This window comes from Chenopodium album, chromosome 11 (genome assembly GCF_948465745.1).
Source record: "Chenopodium album chromosome 11, dcCheAlbu1.1, whole genome shotgun sequence".
Classification (NCBI taxonomy): Eukaryota; Viridiplantae; Streptophyta; class Magnoliopsida; order Caryophyllales; family Amaranthaceae; genus Chenopodium; species Chenopodium album.
This window is the reverse complement of record NC_137844.1, coordinates 40187075-40210340: the sequence shown is the minus strand read 5'-3', so window position 1 is coordinate 40210340 and position 23266 is coordinate 40187075. Positions and strand designations below refer to the sequence as shown.

The window sequence follows — 23266 nt, the reverse complement described above, 5'->3', positions numbered from 1 at the left end:
TATAATGCTTCATCTGTCTCTTGGGCAAAATTCTGGATAGCGCTTCTCAATAAAGCTGTTTTCTCTGCAGGGTAATATTTATTATAAAAATTCAACGCAAGAGTCTCCCAATTAGTAATACCAAGTGCAGCTCTATTCAAACCATTAAACCATAATTTAGCTTTTCCACATAAAGAAAAGGGAAAAAGAATCTCCCTGATTTGATCCTGCGTTACCCCATTCTGCCTAATAGTATTGCAGTATTGACAGAAATCTGCAATGTGAAGATTAGGATCTTCACCCTTTGCTCCACTGAATTGCTTTCTTTCTATCATCGTTATGAACTGGGGCTTGATCTCGAACTGGACTCCCTCGAGATCGGGCGTAGGAGAAAGATGTGGAAAATCCGTCAGCGATGGTTGCGAATAATCGCTAAGCTTGCAAGGTGGAGGTGGTGGTGGTGTACCCATCTCTAGTTCTGAATCAGTAGAATGCTCCGAATCACTAGAAGTAGGTAATGGATTTCTAGGAATATTATTACTCCCAGAACCTGCTAGGATCTGCCTGTAAAAATTCTTCTGTCTATGAAACGAGCGTTCGATCTCAGGATCGAATGGAATGTAACCTGATCTGGAACACCTGGGCATAAACAAAGAACTAAAAAGACAGATATTAGAACTACCTCAAAGAACTAATGTCCTTTGAGGCAAAAGGGAAAAATAATCTAAACTACAAAAACAATTAGAAATAAAAATAAAACCGTTTCCCCGGCAATGGCGCCAAAATTTGACAGGCAAAAGTCGTATCACCTAATCAAAAATAATTACCTAAGTCCACTAACTTATGCAGATAGGGAAGTAGGGTCGGATCCACAGGGAAACAAGTCTTTCTACTCCTAATTAATTAAAATAGCCTAAATTATTAAAGTAACCAATTTGTTGTGATAATTAGCTATACTACGAAGATTATGAGTAAAGAGAATGATTAGGGAAGAAATCAAATATTAAAAGGGCCTAGGGCATAGGTTCACTAATAAACAATATTCCAGGGTAAAACACAATAATCAATCATCAATGCATTAATCAATCAGATCATAAAGGGCTTTCGCTACGTATTACAATCACAGAATTAATTTACCGGTATTAAATCTCATCTCTCGAATCTCGACCTAACCATTTATAAATTAAACTGCCTATTGAAACTAAACCTAAACATAAATTCTCATCTCTCGAATCTCGAATCAATCTTGCTAAACTCATACAATTAAACCTGGCCAAATCTAATTGCATAGCATTAAAACAATCAATAGGAAATCAATTAAGCATTAATATTCAACAAACATAAAATTACCCCCTTCATATTATTTATTAGATCCCCATAAACCCTAGAAGGAAAACTACTCAGACATAATTAAAACTAAGCAAAACATAATAATTAAACAAGACATGGAAGAAAAATAGAATGAATAAAATACCGAGATTAATTAAGAGAGAAATCCTACCAAGACGGCGGAATTACAATAGAGTTGAGGAACAAGAAAGAAAATAAAAGTCTAGAGAGAGAAAATTGAGTAGAGAGAAGGAAGAGAATAAAAACTAGAGTAAGTAATAATGAAGAAGTCCTAATCTTGCCTAATAAAATTACATTAATACTAAGCAAGAATTATCCGCTAAAACAAATTAATCGGAAATCAAATTCCCTAAAACCTACACGCGCCCGGTCGGGCAAGGGGCCGCCCGACCGGGCCCGCCTTTTCTTCCAGAGTTGGCTTCTCGCGCCCGTCCGGGCGCGTGCTCCGGGCGCTCCTCATGCCTTCGGGCGGAGCCTTGTGGCTTGGGCGAGGCTTTTTAGCCTCGGTCTTCTATCTTTGGGCCTCCGAACTTGGCCCAAATGCCATCGAACTGAGCCCTTAGTCACCGATTTGATACCTCCAATCGGCCTTGGGCTATCGAACGGAGTCGCGGTCCTCCAATACTTGTAGATGCTCCTCGAAAAGCCCGGAAAATTGCTCCAAGTACGCAAATTCTACAAAACTCAAGCAAAACTACCAAAGCACTGGAAAACACAAATCAGTAATAAAAGTGGCTCGTAGGAGCCAAAAACACTACTAATTACGACCAAGGGACGGGGATAAATATATATATATAATGAACACATCATTCACTACTAGAAAAAAATGCTCAAATAGATCTTAAATAAGAGACCCTTTAATTAAATAACAGGTCTCTCTGTTTCAAGAGACTAACTGTTACAAATTACAGATTTTTGTCTCTTTAAATTTAACAGAGATTTTCCCTTAAAGGTAACAGAGAAATAATAAAATAAAATAAAATATTTCTATATAAGAAAGAAAGTGATGCAAGTATTCAGATTTATTTATTTTTAGAAAGTAATTCATCACTTATTAAGATACAAACGGAATACAAAAGATTACAAATTTTAGATTAAGATAATGTAGATTGGAAAGATTCTTTACTACCAAACACATTTAAAATAACATATTGTGCATGTCTATCAATCAATTGTACTACCCACCCTGTCTATTGACTTTCATTTAGTCTCCCATCTTATTTGGTGCCTCAAAACATATAAATAACCACCTCTACGTTTTCAATTTTGTACACTCAAAACAAAAAAAGCATTGCATCATATAACAATTAACTAGTACTTGTAGTAGCACAATCAAAATGGCAAGCTTTCATAAGCATTTGACTATCATTTCATGCATTATTTCCTTGTTCTTATGCTTTGCTATATCTTTGAGTTCAGCTCTTCAAGTTGGTTTCTATACTAAATCTTGTCCTAATGCTGAAAATATTGTTCGACAAGTAGTTCAGCAGCAATACAAGGCTGATCGATCAGTCCCTGCTGCCTTGTTACGTATGCATTTTCATGATTGTTTTGTTAGGGTAAGTTTATTTTTGTAAGGGTGTTTTACTTTTTATTTTCATTTTTCTATTGTATGAAAGTTAAAAGAAAGTGAGGGATAGCTCAATTGGTTAGATCGTCCCTTTCGATTTCAGAAGATCTTGTGATCGATTTTCATCACCTGCCCTTGTGGCTCTCTAAACACCAAAAAAAGTATGAAAGTTAAAAAGAATGGAGGGAGTATCTGTTTCTGTCTGATCCCGACTCCACAGAGAACTTGGACTTGAGATCCTGATACTCCTATCGGCAAGCTGAGAACCTACACAATGAGAAGAAGTTAGCTAACCCCGGGGTGATCCGGGGATAACCACTCCGATGATAAAGTCAGAAAGGTGTTTAAGAAAAAGAAAGTAAGAGAGAGAGAAAGTAGAGAGAGATTAGAGAGATAAAGAGTGTAATTAATGTCCTCATTAATGAGGTCTTACCTACTATTTATAATGGTTTATCTTGACAGGTGGCTCTCATCCATGCAGAGCCTTTTGCGCCAAGTGTCGAGCTTCTGTTGCCACGTGTTACATTTCGGTGGGCCGACATGTCTTCAATCTGTGACATATCAGCATCTTCTCCATGATTACTAAAACCTGATCATGTTTTCATAAGATATCGGTCATGCCAGATATCATCCCATACAATTAGCCCCCCAAGTGAGGACGTATGATTACTCATCGTCGTGCTCAGTTTATACCAATAACAAGCTGATTCCGACGAAACAAACTTTGGGTTCCACATCTCATTCTTTAGAGTTTTCCTTGTGGTGTAAATTCTACTGTAGCAACGTTTCTTGTACTCTGTCAAGCACCACTTGTTAACAAAGTTTTACTACTGATGTTGTTGTCTTGGCTTCGTCACAATTCATCTTACTTGCTTGCTTGATTTATATTCAGATAAATTAGCTTGCACATATGTATTGTAGGTCTATATTTAAGCTCTATGTTCTTTTGCTGAGAAGTTTTATACTTGTATAAACTCCATTTCCCCCCCAAGTGACCTTGTGTGCTGATAGCAGACAAGGTCTACTTTCTGTAAACTATCTGGGAGCGAAAAACTCCGTTTTCCCCCCCAAGTGACCTTGTGTGCTGGTAGCAGACAAGGTCTACTTGCTGTAAACTATCTGGGAGCGAAAAACTCCGTTTTCCCCCCCAAGTGACCTTGTGTGCTGATAGCAGACAAGGTCTACTTGCAATAAAATTGAAGTGTAACCGTTCCTAAAAATATATTTTACTAATTTTTTTTTTAGGCGGGAAAATATTTACACGTGTCACAAATCCTGCCGTTGCTTTTTGAAAGGGCTTGTTAATTAACAGCCGTAGGATTCCTGAACCGCCTTTCATTTCAATTGGCGATTCAGTTTTTCCTTTTTAGATCAAAAATCCACCATTTTTACCATTTCACACCTCTTCTCCTTCTTAATTTTCTCCCGAAAGAAATTCTTATCAATCTTGCGCTTAGTTTGTGCATTTCGTCTCGTCGGGCGTTCCTTCTCTTTCTTCGTCGCTTTCATCTGTAAAAGGCGTTCCTTCTTTTTGCGATTTTCTTCGAAGGTATTTTCGTACCCTAACCCTTGATTTTTATGCTGTTTTATGTGCTTATATTCAATTAAATGTCTGAGGATAGTGTTGAAGAGAACTTTCCTAACCTTAGTACTGCTAGGCGTCGTTTAATTAGGCAGTCTTTAGGTAAAGAAACTGGTAGTAATAGGGGCAATTCATCTTCCCTTTCTGACAATATCGACTATCCCTTTGAGACGTTAACTTCTGAAGAAGAAAAACGTGCTTTTATGATACATAGGACTATTGCTCACCGTGAAAGTGCCTTTCACCCCTTTAACCCTGATATTCCTGCCGATACTGAAATTCTTGACGTTGAGCCTGTTAGTGTCCGTTATCACTTACGCAACTTTACTGGGAGACGCTATTTTAACCAATACGGCACTAACGTTGGCAATATAGGTATTAACACTATGCCAAGGGTAAGGAGTACCAGTTATCAGCCTGAAGTTGCTGCTCGTGAAGCCGCCGAGGCTGCCAAAGCAGCTAAGGCAGCTGAGGCCGCTAAGGTGGCGGAATCTAGTAAAAGACCTGGTCAAGGTCAGGTTATAAGTTCTTCTTCAGAAGAACTTGGGGACGACATCCCACCAAACCCCCAGGAAGGTCAGGTATCTCCTGTGCATGATTCTGCCGTCAACTCAGTTTTAGGAGATGACGAAGCTCAGGAAGATAGTGTAAATAACGAGAGTAGGGATAACATTGTTGATTTAACGGCTGAGGTTATCCAAGAGGAGAGTTTGGACGAAGGATACAATTCCGAGACTGACAGGGCTGAATTCCGACAACCCATAGTCCTTGCCAACGATGGAAAAGTTGCGAAGGAAACAATAAGTGAAGCTTTTAGGAAAACGGCAATTACAAAAGATTACTGCCGTCGTGCGAAGAGGTTTTTTAATCTTCCTGACGGCTATGAGTTGTCTCTTCCTCCATCTGGTGCTTCAGTATTGGATTGCCCAGCCGGGTCCGTGGCCGTTTATCTGAGACATCTAGACTTCGGTCTCCGTTTTCCCCTACACCCATTTGTAGCCAAAATTTTGAAGGCCTGGAACGTTTGCTTAGTTCAGCTAACCCCTCAAACTATTCGTGCCGTTATTGCCACAGTTTGGGTTATGCTTTATCGGAACTACCCTTTGACCCTTAATGTATTTCGGCGGCTAATTACCCTGAAGAGAGATGGACAGTCTGATGGGTGGTGGTCTTTGTACACTCAACCTCACAAATATACCGTCCATCCAAAACTTTCTAGCTGCAAAAACTGGAAGGACAAGTTTTTCTTCATGTCTGTTCCAGATGATTATCCCTTGAGAAGGACTTTTTTCAAGCCTCATCCTCATTTTGACTCAATCCCCGAGAGAGATCTCGGGAAACATGAAGAGAGGGCCGTCAACCATTTTGACGTTTCCGAATTCGACGAAGGTGACGGCAAAGTCCGTCTCATTCCTGCGGTGTGGGTGCCGAATGTGAGTTACATTCTGGGCAACGCGCCGCTATCACGCGTCGGTCTCTGTTGGACTGACCAGCATGGTATAACTTACTTTTCCTTTTACTCCTATGCACTCTCTTATTTCTATGACGAAGACGGCATAGCTTACATGCTACTTTCCTCGTCCTTTCTTTATTGTCATTTGTATCTCTCTCCTTTTTTTTTTGCATTTTACCGATTTTTTTTTATTTCTTTTTCTAGGTACCGATAAGTTGGATAATAGGCTACTCGGCCTATCTGCTGACGGGACTAGGGTTATCAGGCGGTGTCCCAAAGCTTGCGATCCGTACGACACCCTTGCTACTGTTTGCGGTCGCGCTCCAGCCATCAGTGCTAAAAGAAGAGCTGAGATCATGGCCGATGAGAATGCTAAGAAAAGAAAACTTACACCTCTTGCCAATCGGCGGGGTGGGATCGTGATCTCAAGCCCTCGGCAACCTGAAGGGCGTGCCGAGAAGAGAAGGGATCAACCGGCGCCCGAGAAAAATAAAGAGCAGTCGGTTCCTGAGAAGACCCCGACTGCCAGCCAAGTTAAAAGCCCCGAGGCCATTGTGAAGAAGGTCATTCAGGGTATTGAGATTGAAGATCTCACCTCTGCCGAGTCTCCCCCTCAGCCTCAGGTTACAACCGTAATCGCTCCTATGACAGTTGGGTCGGACTCCAGCATTCCGGCCTTGACTTATCGATCCAATCAGTGGATCGAACGAGTGTCTGGACGGTTTCCAGAGGAAGTTTTAAGGGGGTTTTCTGTCCCTCCTGGCCATTCCGGCGACCGCTGGCAACCAGCCATGGATGTCGGCCGGAATGAATCCATGATAACCGACGACCCTATGCAAGGTGGGAATCTCGGTTACCGGCTGCTGAGTAACCTGACGCTGCCAATGGACAGACCCGCTGGTCCAATCGGCCCCCTTGCTGCGTCTCATATGCATAATTTGATGAAGGTTAGTGTATTACTTACGCGTATATACTTATCGTCTTTATCTCTTATTACTATTGGTATTTCTATATATATATTTCAAGTACTGATATCGGTTTTTTTTTTTTTTTTTGTATGTATCGTACAGGCCGTCATGTCTGGCACAGAATTGGTTGAGATGTACCGCTATTACCAGGAAAAACATCATCAAGCATCTGCCAACGAAAGCGCCATGCAGGAGGCCATCAAGAATGCTGAAAAGGCCCTCAGTGATCTGAGGAAGATAAAAGAAAATGACGACAAGGAGATGTCGGCCTTGAAGATCAAGGCTGAGAAAGTTGCTGGGTTAGAGTCGGAAGTGCAGAGTCTGAAGACTCAAATTGCCAAAAAAGATGAAGCCATCCAACGTCTTCCTTCCGTCGAGAAGAACCTCGAAGATGCCAAAACCAAAATTAAGAGCCTTGAAGAGAAGGTTCAAAAAATGGAGGCTGACAAACCTGGTATTCGTCAGCGTGCGGTTGGCCGTTATCTAGCGTCCGATGAGTTCTGCTCCAAACTCCAGGACCGTTTCGATGGGGGTTGGACTGCTGCTCAGAGGTGTATTGCCCACGCCGCCGGTTGGAAGAAGGATGATTGGGCAAAAGTTGAGAAGGCTTTCAGCGAGGAAGCCTATAAGATTCCTTCCGGCTTTGAGGCGCAGCAATTCTCCGAAGAAGACTTATATAACTTGGCGCCAACTGCTGATGACGGCCCCAGCAACCCCAGTATTCTGGACTCCCCGGTGCCTGAAAACGGTCAATCTTGAAGGGGCGGGCAGTCATCACCGACATCTTCTTGTGGGTCTTGTATCATTGGGCCTTATCAGCTATAACTTTACTTGTTTTTTGTATGTATGGACATTTCTTTTGACAGTGCTGTTTTATCGGCATATACCCTTTTTTTGTGGTGATGCCTGTCGATTGTTATTTTTATCTATTATGTATTAACTGTGTATAAATTTGTACACTTTTCGCTATAACTGTATTGCTCTCTATCTGCTATTTTCTAACTTGTTTACAATTATTCCAGTATGATAACTGCATAATCTTGCAAATTAAGCATATATATAGAGAAGAACTTGTAAAAAATAAAACTTACTTGGTAGTTTGCTTGAAATCTGCCACTGAAAGCTCTCTAAAGAATGTCGGCCTCTGTAGATACCAGACTTCGAAACTTCATCCTTGGTGGACACTTTATCAAGACTGCATTTTAAAAGGTGCCGACATACTATGGATACCATTATTGTACTGAAAACTTTAAACATTTTTTGAAATTTTAAATATTCTTCAAATAACATATCATCATGCAAGCAACATACCATACAACCTCCAATAGCATATAATATATCCAAATAACATATCCAAATAACATATCATCATGCAAGCAACATAATATATCATTATGGTACTCCTTGCCCCCCTTAGTATACATAGTTCTTCTCGGAGCTATGTATACTGATTCGTAACCGGCTGTTGGTGGTTCAGATTATAACAACGGTCACCCACTGCTTTGATATTACAGTCAGTTAGGTACCCTCTCGGCGATCACATTCTGAGCTATGCCTCATGTCGGCATATACTCGAATTGATTTGGCCGGTATTTATACTTTGAACCAGCAACCTCATGAGTTAACGTATACAACTGATCAGGTTGTACAACTGTTAACTGCATGGAAGCGGTTTTGAGCTGTCCGTCCCATTTAACGATGTTTTGTTAAATGGAGGATGCCTATTGAAATGCACATTGTCTGAATACTTCTTCATTCATCACCGATATCTTTGTCCGATATCAGCTTCAAAAAGTGAGGTTTATTCTCTACACATAGTATTTTTTCAATACAGCTGAATTCCATACATTCTTTAGAGGAGTCCCATCCAAAGTTTCCAAGTAGAATGACCCTTGGACGATGATAGCTTTAATCCGATAAGGTCCTTCCCAGTTTGCAGTCAGTTTCCCGTCTTCATTTCCCTTACCGGTTGCGGCGGTTCTTCGTAGCACCAGATCCCCTATCTGTAACGGCCGATGGGATACCCTTCTATTATATGCCCTAGACATTCTTTCCTTGAATGCAGCTGACTTAACGGCTGCTTTTTCTCTTAGTTCTGGCAAGAAATCCAGTTGTTGTCGTAGGAGTAAATCATTTTGATCTTCACAGTAATGCTGAACTCTGAATGTCGGCAGTCCAACTTCTGCCGGTATGACTGCTTCTGTCCCAAAAACCAGGTTATATGGTGACTCTCCTGTGGCCTCTCTTATTGTTGTCCTATTTGCCCACAATATCTCCGGTATCAAATCTGCCCACAAACCCTTTGCATCTTCGATTTTCTTCTTTATGGCCGTTATGATCTGCTTGTTTGCTGCTTCTGCCTGGCCGTTTGATTGTGGATGGCATACTGCTGCATATGCAAACTTCACTTTATACATCATCAGAAGATCTTTGACTGGCTTGCAATCAAATTGAGTTCCATGATCAAAAACCATCGCCATCGGCAACCCAAACCTTGTAAAGATATTTTTCCATATAAACTTCTTCACTTCTGCTGCCGTGATCTTTGCTACCGGCTCTGCTTCTATCCACTTTGTGAAGTAGTCAATTCCTACTATCAGATATTTTCTGCCTCCTGTGGCTGATGGGAACGGCCCTACTATATCCATTCCCCACTGGGCAAATGGAACTGGGTTTAATATCGGCGTAAGGTCATTTGGGGGGAGGTTGATAACTGGGGCATACTTTTGGCACTTCTCACATTTTCTAACATAAGCCAAAGCATCGGCGTTCATTGTCGGCCAATAGTATCCCCTTCTCATAGCTTCTCTGGACAGGGCTCTTGCCCCAAGATGATTTCCACAACTTCCTTCATGCAATTCTTCCATTAACTTTACCGATTCAGATCCTGTTATGCATCTCTGTAACGGCAGTGAAAACCCTCTTTTATATAACTGGCCTTGATACATAACAAACCACACACTATCCTTCTGTAACTTCTTTAACTCCCCCTTGTCTGTCGGCCCTACACCATGAACAATGTATGCCAGTATTTTATCATACCACTGATCCCCTATCTCAACAGAACAGACAGTTGCCGGTATCTCATCTATGCTTCTCTGCCTGAGTATCTCAACCATTACTGTTCTCTCCAAGTCATTAAAACTTGAACTTGCCAATCTTGCCAGTGCGTCTGCTTGAGCATTTTTCAATCTGGGAACCAATTTAATCTCAAAGTATTGCAGCTGAGCCGCTAACTGCTTCATTTTCTCCAAATACTTCACCATTGCCGGCTCTCGAGTTTCATATTCCCCACTGAACTGGCTTGACACCAGCTGTGAGTCAGTTGTCAGAACTAGCCGTTTTGCCTCTGCCGCTATCGATAGCTGCATTCCAGCCACTGCAGCTTCGTACTCGGCCTCATTATTTGTTGCCTTGAACTTGAATTTCATGGCGTATTCAAATATTTTTCCGTCTGGGGCCGTTATCACAATTCCAGCGCCTGCCCCCGTTGCTGTGGCTGACCCATCAACGGATACCTGCCACGTCCCCAACTCTTCTTCTTCATCTGTGTATGTGGTTTCTACAATGAAATCTGATAGTGCTTGAGCCTTAATTGATGTTCTAGGCTTGTAACTTATCTCATACTCCGACAACTCTACTGCCCATGCAAGTAACCTTCCAGACGTATCCATTTTTCGCAATGATTTCTCCAAGGGATGGTTGGTGAGGACTTCTATCGGATGTGCGTCAAAGTAAGGTCTTAACTTCCTGGCCGCTATTAATACAGATAAAGCCATCTTCTCTATAACTGGATATCTTCGTTCTGCCGCATTCAGAACATGGCTGACAAAGTAAATCGGTTGTTGACGTCTCTTCCTTTCAACCAACAAAACGGCTGCTACCGTTTTTGGTGACGCCGAGATGTATAACTGCAATACTTCTCCCTTCTCAGGCCTGGCAATTGTGGGAAGAGATTTGAGATGATTCCTCACTACTTCCAAGGCATCACTTTGTTCTTTTCCCCACTCAAACGCCTTATTCTTTCTCAGCACCATAAAAAACGGAAGAGCCTTATCAGCTGATTTGCTGATGAATCTGGTTAACCCTGCCATCCTGCCCGTTAACCTCTGTATATCACGAATGGTTTGTGGTTGTTTCATTTGAAGCACTGCATTCACCTTATCTGGATTCGCATCTATCCCTCGTTCACTGACCATAAAGCCCAGAAACTTCCCTGATCTCACTCCAAAAACACACTTCTCCGGATTCAGCTTCATTTGATACTTTCTCAAGGTTTCAAATGTTTCCTTCAAATCGGCTACATGGTCTTCTGTGCTCTTGCTCTTAACTATCGTATCATCTACATATACCTCAACATTCCGCCCTTTCTGTTTCTCAAAAATCTTATCTACCAACTTCTGATAAGTTGCCCCAGCATTTTTCAGTCCGAACGGCATTGCCTTATAACAATACACACCTGCATCCGTTATGAAGGCCGTTTTATTCCTGTCGGCTCTATGCATGCTGACCTGATGATACCCTGAAAAAGCGTCTAGAAAACTAAGCATTGCATGACCGGAGGTTGAATCAACCAGTCTATCAATCCGAGGTAGCGGATAGCAATCTTTTGGGCAAGCTTTATTCAAGTCTGTAAAATCTACGCACATCCGCCATTTCCCTGTCGGCTTTCTCACCATAACTACATTTGCCAACCATTCTGGATACGTGCAGGGCTCTATAAACCCTGCCGCCAAGAGCTTATTCACCTCGGCCTGGATCGCCTCTATTTTCTCAGTCGAGAAGTTGCGCTTCTTCTGCCTTATCGGCCTGAATTTTCTGTCAACATTCAGCTTATGTTCCATTACCTCAGGATGTATTCCTGGCATCTCACTGGCCGAGAACGCAAAGACATCAGCGTTCTCGCGCAATAAACTTATCAGATTGCACCTAGTCTCCACATCCATATCAGCCCCAACTTTCACTGTTCTACTGGGGTTGCCTGGCTGTAACTCAACTTGGATGGTTTCTCCTCCTGGCAACGGCCTTGGTGTTTCTTCGGGCCTTGCATCGAAGTTTTTCATGGCCAGATCTTGTACTGTCGGCTCACTCTCCTTTGCTGGGTTACATGGAACTGCAGTACTTCCAACTGGGTTCTTCAACGCTGTTACATAACAGGCTTTTGACATAACCTGGCCTCCATACACCTTTTCCACGGCTCCCAGGTTTGACACATAGGCTATAGCCAAATGGTATGTTGATACCACAGCCTGCATGTCATGAATTATCGGTCTGCCGATAATTGCATTATAAGCCGACTTGACATCCACCACTAAAAATTCTGCCATCACATCCCTTGCTTGTGGCCCATCACCCATCCTTACAGGCAACACAATACTCCCCTCTGGCCTCACTGTCGACCCATTAAAACCAATTACGGGATATGATACCGGCTTCAAGTATTGTCTTCCGATATTCATCTCTTTAAAGGCTTGAATGAACAGGACATTTGCCGAGCTACCCCCATCTACTAGTACTCTTTTGACATCAGCACCATTTATCCTGGTTATCAGGACTAACGGATCGTCATGCGGGAATACTACACCTCGTGCATCCTCTTCTGTAAATACAACTTGCGGTATTGATGCCGGCCGAGGACGATTGTCTATATCTAGAGCACACACCAGATGTCGGTGCTCCGCCAAATGTTTCTTTGCTCCACTAATCGTTCCCCCATGAATCGGCCCGCCCGTTATCACATCTACTCTTCCAGTAGATAACGGCGGCATTCCCGTGTCCCCTTGTCGGACTATCCTCCCTTGAGTCCTTTCGGGCCTCGCTTCTATTTGTTGCCTCTCAGCTATTTGCGCTGGTTGTTGATTTCTACCAGTATTCAACCGATACTGTGCTAAGTGCCCTTTTCTAATCAACTCCTCAATATTATCCTTCAACTGAGTACATTCCTCTGTGTAATGTCCCACATCCCTATGAAACATACAATACTTCTTTACATCTCTAGACTTCGCCTTCATCGGAGTCGGCCTTGACCAATCTTCTCTATTCTGATTCACTGAGTAGATTGCGGCCCTTGGTGCATTCAGGGGAGTGTAGGTGCTGTATCTCATTGGGAGTCTTGTCGGCCTGGTATCTTGCCGACTTCCTCCTCCCCTTCCTGGGGCAGGAGCTCTTGACCTGTTTCCTCCAGATGAAGTCCCTTCATACTGACTTGGTCCCTTTCCAGCTGCCACATGTCTACTACTTGTTTTCATCAGCTCTTCACTTTTTATGTAATCATGGGCTTTACTGAACGCCGCTGCCAATGTCGGCAGGCTTTTTCTTGTTAGATATCTTTTGAAATCCGAATCAACCAACCCATTCATCAAAGCCATCACGGCTATCTCCTGTTGCAACCTCGGAATTGTGTTTGCCTCATTATTAAATCTCCTGATATAATCCCTCAAAGATTCATCCGGTTTCTGCTCTACAGCCATCAATTCTCCAGAAGTTCTCTGCCTTACACTATTACTGACATATTGCCCTACAAACATCTCAGTCAGTCTTTCAAAGCTGTCTACTGACCCAATTTCAAGGTTGTTGAACCAATCGGCTGCAGCCCCAATCAGAGTTGTCGGAAATACCTTGCACCAAACTGCATCCGAGTTTGTGTATAGCATCATGTGTCCCTCATAGGACGTTATGAATCTTGCTGGATCCCCTCTTCCATCATACCTACAAGTCGGCATTTTCACCTTCTCCATTGGTTGATCCAAGATGTGCTGGGCAAACGGGGATGCCCTTAACTGCACCACCGTGCGCACTGCTTGCCCTTCCACTTGCGAACTCCTTTGTTGCTGAGTTCTGGTGCTCATAGCACGGCTCGAGGATTGTTCATCCTGCCGTAATGTTGTATGCGTCCTTACCGGCGACTCATGTCGGGGCCTCCTTGACGGGTTCTCCAACTGATTATACTGTTCTTCTTGGTTTCGGTGCAATACTCCTCTTTCTGCCTGAGCAGCTTCTCTTTCAGCTCGTGCTGCCTCTACTTCCTTCCTTTTCCTACTCATTGCACTCATCACCCTGGCAGCCGTTTCCAACTCATCCGGGGTGAATGCTGCCATAGGATCCTCTGCCTCCCCTCCTCCTGCTGGGGGAGTTATCGGCATATGGAACTGGTTATCCTCTAGGGTATGGGTTTCATCTACTATCTCCACCTGGGGTTGTCCTACTGGTGTTCCATTGTTTCCAGTCATGATTGTTGTTGTTATACACGTGTTTTATTTTTGTGTGAGGTTCTTAGGCGATAGAAGTGATCAACTGCTCCCCTCCTTCTAGCGCCAAATTGTTTCTGTCTGATCCCGACTCCACAGAGAACTTGGACTTGAGATCCTGATACTCCTATCGGCAAGCTGAGAACCTACACAATGAGAAGAAGTTAGCTAACCCCGGGGTGATCCGGGGATAACCACTCCGATGATAAAGTCAGAAAGGTGTTTAAGAAAAAGAAAGTAAGAGAGAGAGAAAGTAGAGAGAGATTAGAGAGATAAAGAGTGTAATTAATGTCCTCATTAATGAGGTCTTACCTACTATTTATAATGGTTTATCTTGACAGGTGGCTCTCATCCATGCAGAGCCTTTTGCGCCAAGTGTCGAGCTTCTGTTGCCACGTGTTACATTTCGGTGGGCCGACATGTCTTCAATCTGTGACATATCAGCATCTTCTCCATGATTACTAAAACCTGATCATGTTTTCATAAGATATCGGTCATGCCAGATATCATCCCATACAGTATCTGAATACATATAAACAAAATCAAATGATCAAAGTTTTAATATGATAATATGAGAAAGATATGTTGTCCACACTATCTAAACATAATATGCATTTTTAAATTTTTTACTAAACATGTAACTTTTTATAACTCGTACATATTTACCACGTATATTTTGTGCATATATATATGTAATATGTGTGCCTTTGTGTTATTACACTAATATGTTTGATTTCACAATAATCCTTCAAGTTGAGGGATAGCTCAATTGAGTAGAGATTCTCTCCCAGTTTCAAGAGATTGGATTAATTTTCAAAAAAAAAAAAAAAAAAAAAAAAAAAAAAATCCTTCAAGTTTATATTGGACTATCAATCATATTAAATACTTGTGTATACAAATAATTAAAAGATAAATTCATTAATTTATTATATAACTGTATATGTAGGGCTGCGATGCATCAATATTAATTGACTCAACAAGCGATAACCAAGCAGAGAAAGATGCAGGAGCGAATGGATCAGTTAGAGGGTATGAACTCATTGACAAAATCAAGGCCGCTCTAGAAAAAGCATGCCCTCAAAAGGTTTCTTGTGCCGATATCATAACACTGGCTACTCGCGATGCAGTTTACTTAGCTGGAGGTCCTAACTACAACGTAGCAACAGGTAGGCATGACGGGCTCATATCAAAGGCTAGTGAAGTAAATCTTCCTGGTCCAAGATTCACCGTTTCGCAAGCCCAACAATCATTTAGTGCTCGTGGGCTAACCCTTAATGACATGGTGGTTTTATTGGGTGCTGGTCATACTATAGGAGTAGCCCATTGCAATTTCTTTAAGGATAGGTTATCCAACTTTCAAGGAACAGGTGCACCTGATCGTACCATGGACAAGACATTGGTTAAAAAGTTTAGCGGACTTTGTGGTTCTAATCCAAACGTAAATCCTAGTACTTTCCTTGACCAAAACACGTCGTTTGTTTTTGATAACGAGTACTACAACCAAATTAGAAAAAATCGAGGGATATTGCAAATTGACCAAGAGCTAGCACTCGACTCTTTAAGTGCCAAATTGGTCTCAAACCTAGCCGCCAATAACAATAATTTTAGACAAAGCTTTGTACAAGCCATTGTAAAAATGGGAAGCATTCAACAAGGAAATGCTGGCGAAATTAGGGAAAATTGTAGGAGAATGAATTATTAAACTAATGTAAGGCCATCTTATTAAAAATGTGAGAGGCCCATCTTTATTCACCACCTTCAAGTGTAATAATTCAAATAATTTGTTTCAATTGAAGACTTGTGATCAACTTATTACTCTATGTGTTTCTTTAATACTGTCTGAATTAAAATATTGAAAGATTTTAAAGAAACAATGTAGTCCGATAAATTAATGCACATACAAACATTTTTGCCTTATTTGATTGTCGCTTTTTGCGTAATAATGTGCTCCATATTAACACTCTGTGTTCCACCTGGTTCACTCTTTGGGCTAATTCGGGTTCGGGGATCAATTCTAGGTGGTTAGGTACTTAGGTTCCAATCCCCTCCCAAATGTTGTTGTGAGGATCGAACATAGGTCCTTCCTATCAAGTACAGTCTCAATCACCACTGCACCAACAATCAATTTGTTTACAGAAACACTAAGTACAATCATTGACTAATTTAAAAATCAACTAATAATGTTCTTGGAAAATCTAAAATAAATCAACCATTTTATTATTGCAATCCATATATTAAACTTAATTCTTTAATGAATTGATGTATGTATCTAGCTTTTTTCACATGATACTTAACATCTTATGGAGCAGATACGCCACAATATTTCAATAATTATACAATTTAAAAATATAAAAATCCATTTATTTTTTATACAAATATAAATATGGCGGCTATTTAGCTCTTGTTAAAGACCCTACAATTTTGTCTAATTTCTCCAGAAGTCCCTTCAAGAACTTGGATGCTCCCCATTTTAACAATGGCTTTTGCAAAACTTTGTCCAAACCCAACATTATTTGCTGCCATATTAGTAACCAACGTAGAACTTAACGAGTCCAATGCTAGCTCTTGGTCAATTTGTAACACCCCCATGTTAGTTTTAATCTGGTTATAGTATTGGTTATCAAACACAAAAGGCGTCTTTTGATCAAGAAAAGCAGTAGGATCTACGTTCGGGTTTGATCCACAAACACCCGTAAGCTTAGTAACTAAAGCTTTGTTCATAGTAGGATCGGGAGATCCCGTTCCCTGGAAGTTGGATAACCTATCTTGAAAAAGACTACAATGTGCGATTCCAACAGTATGTGCACCTAATAAGACTACCATGTCATTAAGGGTTAACCCTTTGTCACTAAACGATTTTTGGGCTTGGGAAACGGTGAAAGATGGGCCGGGTACGTTGACTTCACTCGAACGTGAGATGAGCCCGTCACGTCTACCCGTTGGGACATTGTACTTTGGACCCCCTGCTAGGACAACTGAGTCTCGGGTTGCTAGTGTTATGATATCTGCACAAGAGACGGTTTGTGGACATGATTGTTCGAGTTTGGACTTGATTTGATCGATTAGTGCAAATTCGCGAACTGACCCGTTTGGGCCTGCTGCTTTTTCAGCTTGGTTGGTAGAGGTGGAGTCTATCAATATAGAGGCATCACAACCCTGTAAAATGACTAACATGGTTAAGCAAATGTATCATATAATGAGAATGGGAAATATATCATTAAATGTTTCAATTAAATCACATAATTGTATTGAGGTGTACAAGTGGACAAAACTGTGAGCTAGCTTGCTAGCCTAAATAGTAAAATAGTTATGCAGTAACTAACCCAAATATTTTAAAGAGAAATACAAAAGCCATCATGTAAAAGGCAACAACCAAATCAAAATTTTGCGTTCTAATATCTATGGTAGGTTATACCATGTTCTACAATAATTATTTTTTGTCATTAGAAACATCACAAAATCACAAATGATTTAGAGGAGAAAGAAATATAGTTTTGATTATTATACCATATAAGTAGTTAGTGAGAGCGTGTTCTATACATTGGGATGTATCGTACATTCGAGAGGCAGGGTTTATTTGCTCGTTACTTTTTACTTATTTGATAAATGAGCAAAAATTAATGAGCAAATAACCTCGAGTCAAGGTCGGCTAAGGGCCTGTGCAAACAGACCCTTAGCACAGGGCCCCGAATTGTTAAGGGCCCATTTAAAATTGGAGCCCAACCCTAAGTTAAAAAAATGCCGTTCTTTCTGCTCAAGCGTGAATTAGAGAAGTCAATAACTTTCTATCTTCCATTCTTCTTCCCCATTTCAATTACTCCCACAAATCAAGCACCTAGATTAACTCGTGAATGATCTCAATTTGCTTAAAAATTCTAAAATCTTTCTTCTTTAGTCTTTAAATTTCTTGTTTTACCCCAAATCTTCATTTTTCCAAATAAACTTTTTGCCTTCCTCTATCAATCACGATAGTTATGAAAAACATTTTCTCAATTCATAAATTACTTCCAATGGAGGAATTAATTATGTGTTTTCCACAAATAAAACCCTTGATTTTCGCATATCAAAGGCTAATATGTATAGAATTTCAAATTTTCTAGGAGTGTTTTTTTAAGCAAATTTTCTAGGAGTGTTTTTTTTAAGCAAATTTTGTAGGAGTTATTTAGCTATTATTGCCAATATGTGATTTTTAAAGTTGGAAATTAAGAAAATTATTATAATGGGTACTTCCCTGAGCCAGTGAGCAGCGGCAATTGGAGTTGTGGTAACCTTTTACTAACTTGTTTTTATCCTCTTTTCACTTTCAATTACGAAGTATTAGACTAATTGTTTAATATTAGTTTTTTTTTGGGTGCATTGTTTGGTTAATTATTAAATATTAATGTAGTTTTATTTTTAATTGATGTCTGCCAAATAATTTTTTTGGAGAAGGTGTAATATGAAGACTTGTTGATGAATTTGCTACAAAAATCGCTAGAAATGTCTTTTTTTTTTTTTTTTACTTGGAAGTTGCAGTGGGATATGATTTACTATTTAAATTAATTAGTTTGAGAAAAAAAAAAAAGAATTGAATAGAAAAGTGTTTTTGTGCTTGTATAAATTTAAACTTTTTATTAGGGCCTAATTTCTAATTTTAGAACAGGGACCCTAATATGATTAACACGGCCCTGCCTCGAGTGTACCGTACACGCGGGTGTATATAACACATTCTAGTAGTTATACAGTTAAATTTATTCTTATAATTATTTAATATTTTCATATTTGTTCTTTTTTAAAAGCCCTTAATTAATAGTCTCACTCTATTTCTTTTTCAACAAATCCCTTTAGAGCAACTTTAATGGTAAGCTAATTGTTAAATTAGCTTGTGATGCCACATATGATTTCAAGCTAATTTTCTTTATAGCTATTTTGTGCCTCAATAGTTAGCTAATAGCTTGCTAATTTAATAAGCTTGACTTTCTCAATTAGCCCTAGAAATTTAATTATTTTAATATATTAATATTAATCTTCAATAATTTTGGAAACTTTTTTGTCAAGCAAATTAGCTTTGGCCACGCTCCAATAGTCAAGCTAGTAGCTAAGGACTTTTGAAAACTGCAAGCAAGTCCCTAATTACAACCATTTGAATTGTTCTTAGTATCTTACTTCACATTATATATTTGAAGGGAAATTTTGTGAAAAACTACCTATTATAATTCAGAATTTGCGAGAAACTACCTATTAAAAAAAATGTTGTAATTGACTACCTAACTTTTGAAAAATGTTGTAATTTACTACCTTACGCCGGATTATGAAGTTTGACCAAAATTTTCCGGCGTTGACATGGTCACGTGACACTTAGTGACCATCACGTGGGAAAATTGTGAGAAAATTTGGGAAAGAAAAGGGTCATCAAGTGTCACATGACCTAGTCAACGTCAGATAATTTTGGTCAAACTCCTTCATAATCCGGCGTTAGGTAGTAAATTACAATATTTTTCAAAAATTATGTAGTCAATTACAACATTTTTTTTAATAGGTAGTTTTTCACAAATTTTAGACTATGATAGGTAGTTTTTTCACAAAATTTCCTATCTCTTCACATTTTTATTTACTTTTCTTATTTTAATCAAACATTTTCTATCAAACATACACATCTATTTACAGTCCTACTATACTCACCATATAAACAATATCTTCAATTGTCTTAATTTGTGTATAAATTGCTTAAAACTTTTGAATTTAAGGTTGCATTTATTTGTGTAAAAAAACATTATTCGAGACTGAATTGGTATGGAAAGCTCATTTTTAAGAAGAAAATAATTAGTGCTTATATTTATTATAGAAGGAAAAGGAGGGAAAGAAGGACAAAGGAAGGAAAAAGAACAAGGTGACGAAAGAAAAGATTTAATTAAACTTGAATTAATCTTTCAAATAATATTTTCAAACATTAAGGGGGTGTTTGGTATGAAAATTTGTAATGTAGGAAACGTAAACAATAAGTGTTTCCGTTTCTATTAGTTTGATATGAGCTACAAGTAACAAATACCGTTTCTAAAAGGTAACAAAATTCCCCAAATTGCTACCCTTATTCAACTAGTGGAAACAAAATGTGTTTTCCTCCTCAATCATAAATTTCTCAATTTGTCTCATTTTATAAAAAAACCAAACATATATCAAAGGTAACGTGTATTATTACCCTTTCCCTTATATAAATCATTCCATTCCATTTACGGAATTTATACCAAACGCCCCCGAAAAGGATTTGATCTATTAAAAAAGAGATAGAGGGCATTGATTCTTTTAAATCCATGTAACATCCAACTAATAAGGGATGATCACCATCATTTTCTTCCTTCGTTTTCCCTCCATATTAATCAATTCAAACACACAATAAAAGTCATTAATCAAAATTTTGTAGCCGCATTTTATACTTCCCGACCCGTTCTTTAATAATGCTTCAAATGGGGAGTTTATGTACATGCAAAATTTTAGATACTGACTGAGAAAAAAGTTTAGCGGAAAATACGTTATTACAAACTTATCCATGCAATGGCAAGCATAACTAATAAAACGCCAATAATAAGTATCAACATGAATTTTATATGTTTCTCTTCCCCAAAAAAAAAAAAAAAAAAAAAAAAAAAAAAAAAAAAAAAAAAAAAAAAGCAGATTTTATATGAGAAAGTTATTAATATTTAAAAACAAGATTATGATGGATATTTGAAGTATCATGTAATAAATGTGTATGTTTTTGCTGAAATGGAATTATTTTTACTGAATTGAAATTATTTTTACTGAAATGAAATTATTTTTGCAGAACTGAACTTATTTTAATTTATTGAATTGAAATTATTTTTACTGAACTGAAATTATTTTTACTGAATATTATTATTTTAAGGTGAAGTGAACAGGACCTTAATATTAGAGGAGTAACGATAAAGTTTTGTTTACAAGTGTGTGAACTTCTCATGCTAAATGTGTAAAATTGGTTTTAGACCCTACCTATTCATTTCACCTTAAAAAAATAATATGAAGTAAAAATAATATTTATAAGTAAAAATAATTTCAGTTCAATAGAAATAAGTTTTGTTCAATAAAAGTAATTAAGTTCAGTAAAAATAATTTTAATTCAATAAAAATAATTTCAGTTCAGTAGAAATAAGTTATGTTCAGTAAAAATAATTTTAAGTTCAGTAAAAATAAGTTTAATTCAATAAAAATAAGTTCAGTTCAGTAAAAATAAGTTTAGTTCAGTAAAATTCAGTATCTTTAAAGAAGAAATATAGTAGATTATCAGTACAAATAATTTCAGTTCAGAAAAAATTATCTTAGTTCAGTAAAATTAATTTCAGTTCAGTAAAAATAATTTAAGTACAACAAAAATAATTTCAGTTCTGTAAAAATAATTTAAGTTTAGCAAAAATAATTTCTGTTCAGTAAAAATAATTTAAGTTCAGTAAAAATAATTTCAGTTCAATAAAAATAATTTCAATTCAACTAAAATAAGGTGAAGTGAACGGGATCTTATTAATCCCAATTTTAACCAATTGTCTTTAAATAATCTCAATTTTTTTATTATTTTGGAATAATCCCAACTTATAAAGGTATCTTTTTATAATAATTCAAAATTTTATTTTTGTTATACATAATTGTCCCAAAAGGGATCAACAACAGCAACTTTTGTATGCGGCACACCAAGTAACCCTTGTTTGACAAGTAACCTCTAACTGATTAAAACCCTAACCAACCGAATAACCCTTAGCTTACCATGTAACTCCTGACCAACTTAGTAACTCTAACCAAATGAGTAACCCCTAGTGACCCCTAATCGACCGAGTAACCCCTGACTAACTTAGTAACTTTTAAACGAGTTTTGACCGAGTGAGTAACCACTATAACACCAACAAAATAACCCTGTAATGGTTGGCCACACGGTGTGGCCAGTCACATATAAAAATTCGTGGATCAACAATACAAAAGCAATAAAAATAACACTTAGGATAGATGATTTTAGGAAAATACCTATATAAGTTGGGATTATTGCAAAATTATCATAAATTGAAATTATTTAAAGAAAATTTTCTCTTTGTTGGAATTATTAAAACCAATTTTTCCAAAACAAATTACAAGCATATGCTAAGAAGAAATGAATTTCTCACCCTCACAAAACAATCATGAAAATGCATACGAAGCAAAGCCGCAGTAACGGACTTATCCGCCGCGAACCGCTGCTGTACCGCCTGTTGAACGATAGTTTCGGCCTTCGGACAAGTTTTACTATAAAACCCAACTTGAAGGGCTAAACTTAGAGGAAGAACTAAAGACAAGAAAAAGAATGTAGTAACGCTTATATATTTGTGGTAACTTTCCATTTTTAGTGTTTTCTATTTCTATAATCAAAATCACTAAGAGATGATAATGCAAAGTGATGCAGTAAAGGAGAGTATATATAGGAGAGTATTGCAGGGAAGCTAAGTTGTTAAAATAGTGGCGTGCGGTTGGTTGTTGAAAGTCAAATAAGATACGTAGAATATAGTACTCAGACATAAGTGAGTGAGTCGATAAAACGTGGATTCTAGCATAAAAGTGTACAATAATGGAAGTGTTTTATAAAATTAAAGGAAGTAAAATGATATTTGGTTAAAAGTTGATGGCGAAATCTATGCATGCATTGCAGCTGGCTTTGGTATAATTCCATGTGCGTATTGGACGTGTTTCATTTATGCATTACAGCAATTCGATCTCCTCGTAATTTCTCACTTTCTATAACTAAATACGAAGTAAAGTTTTAGGCAAGGAGTGTTTCGGATTGAGTTGAATGCCAATTTCATAAGGAAACCGTTTTTTGTTTCCTTAATGTTTGCACGTGCTTTCCGTTTTTAAAATTTACAAAACTAATTATTTTCTCTCTCTTCCTCATTTATTTCAGAAGCTTCTCTCTCTCTCTTCTTTCTCTCTCTTCTTTCTTACTCTAGTGGCGATTTCATTCGAGCTCTTTGTTGTGTTCAACCTCTCTTCAAATGGCGATTATCTTCTTGTTTTTCAGTTGCGAAGTTGTTAATTAAGGTTCGTTTACTTAATTTTTCCAGATTTTTGTTAGTTTAAGTTGTTTTGATTCTTCGATTTTAGGTTTTT

General features: G+C 38.5%; 2 protein-coding genes, 1 long non-coding RNA gene and 1 pseudogene across 4 annotated transcripts; 3 read left to right on the top strand and 1 right to left on the bottom strand.

Moving 5' to 3' along the window:
- Positions 1 to 2666: 2666 nt before the first annotated feature.
- Positions 2667 to 15857, top strand: LOC145567570 (peroxidase 44-like). Its single transcript, XM_081626884.1, has 2 exons — positions 2667 to 2888; positions 15096 to 15857. The coding sequence occupies exons 1-2, from the start codon at positions 2667 to 2669 to the stop codon at positions 15849 to 15851; spliced, it is 978 nt and encodes a 325-aa protein (XP_081483010.1). The 3' UTR covers positions 15852 to 15857.
- On the top strand, positions 3099 to 3733 carry LOC145567571 (uncharacterized). The gene is made up of 2 exons (XR_014095696.1): positions 3099 to 3257; positions 3362 to 3733. It is a non-coding gene; the product is annotated as an uncharacterized LOC145567571 (long non-coding RNA).
- On the top strand, positions 5877 to 7661 carry LOC145568012 (uncharacterized). The gene is made up of 2 exons (XM_081627458.1): positions 5877 to 6881; positions 7005 to 7661. The coding sequence occupies exons 1-2, from the start codon at positions 6291 to 6293 to the stop codon at positions 7659 to 7661; spliced, it is 1248 nt and encodes a 415-aa protein (XP_081483584.1). The 5' UTR covers positions 5877 to 6290.
- Positions 15858 to 16543: 686 nt separating the features above from the next.
- Positions 16544 to 22503, bottom strand: LOC145566604 (peroxidase 57 pseudogene; annotated as a pseudogene). The gene is made up of 2 exons (XR_014095457.1): positions 22291 to 22503; positions 16544 to 17305 (listed from the first exon to the last, which is right to left on the bottom strand). The product of XR_014095457.1 is annotated as a peroxidase 57 pseudogene (transcript).
- Positions 22504 to 23266: the final 763 nt, after the last annotated feature.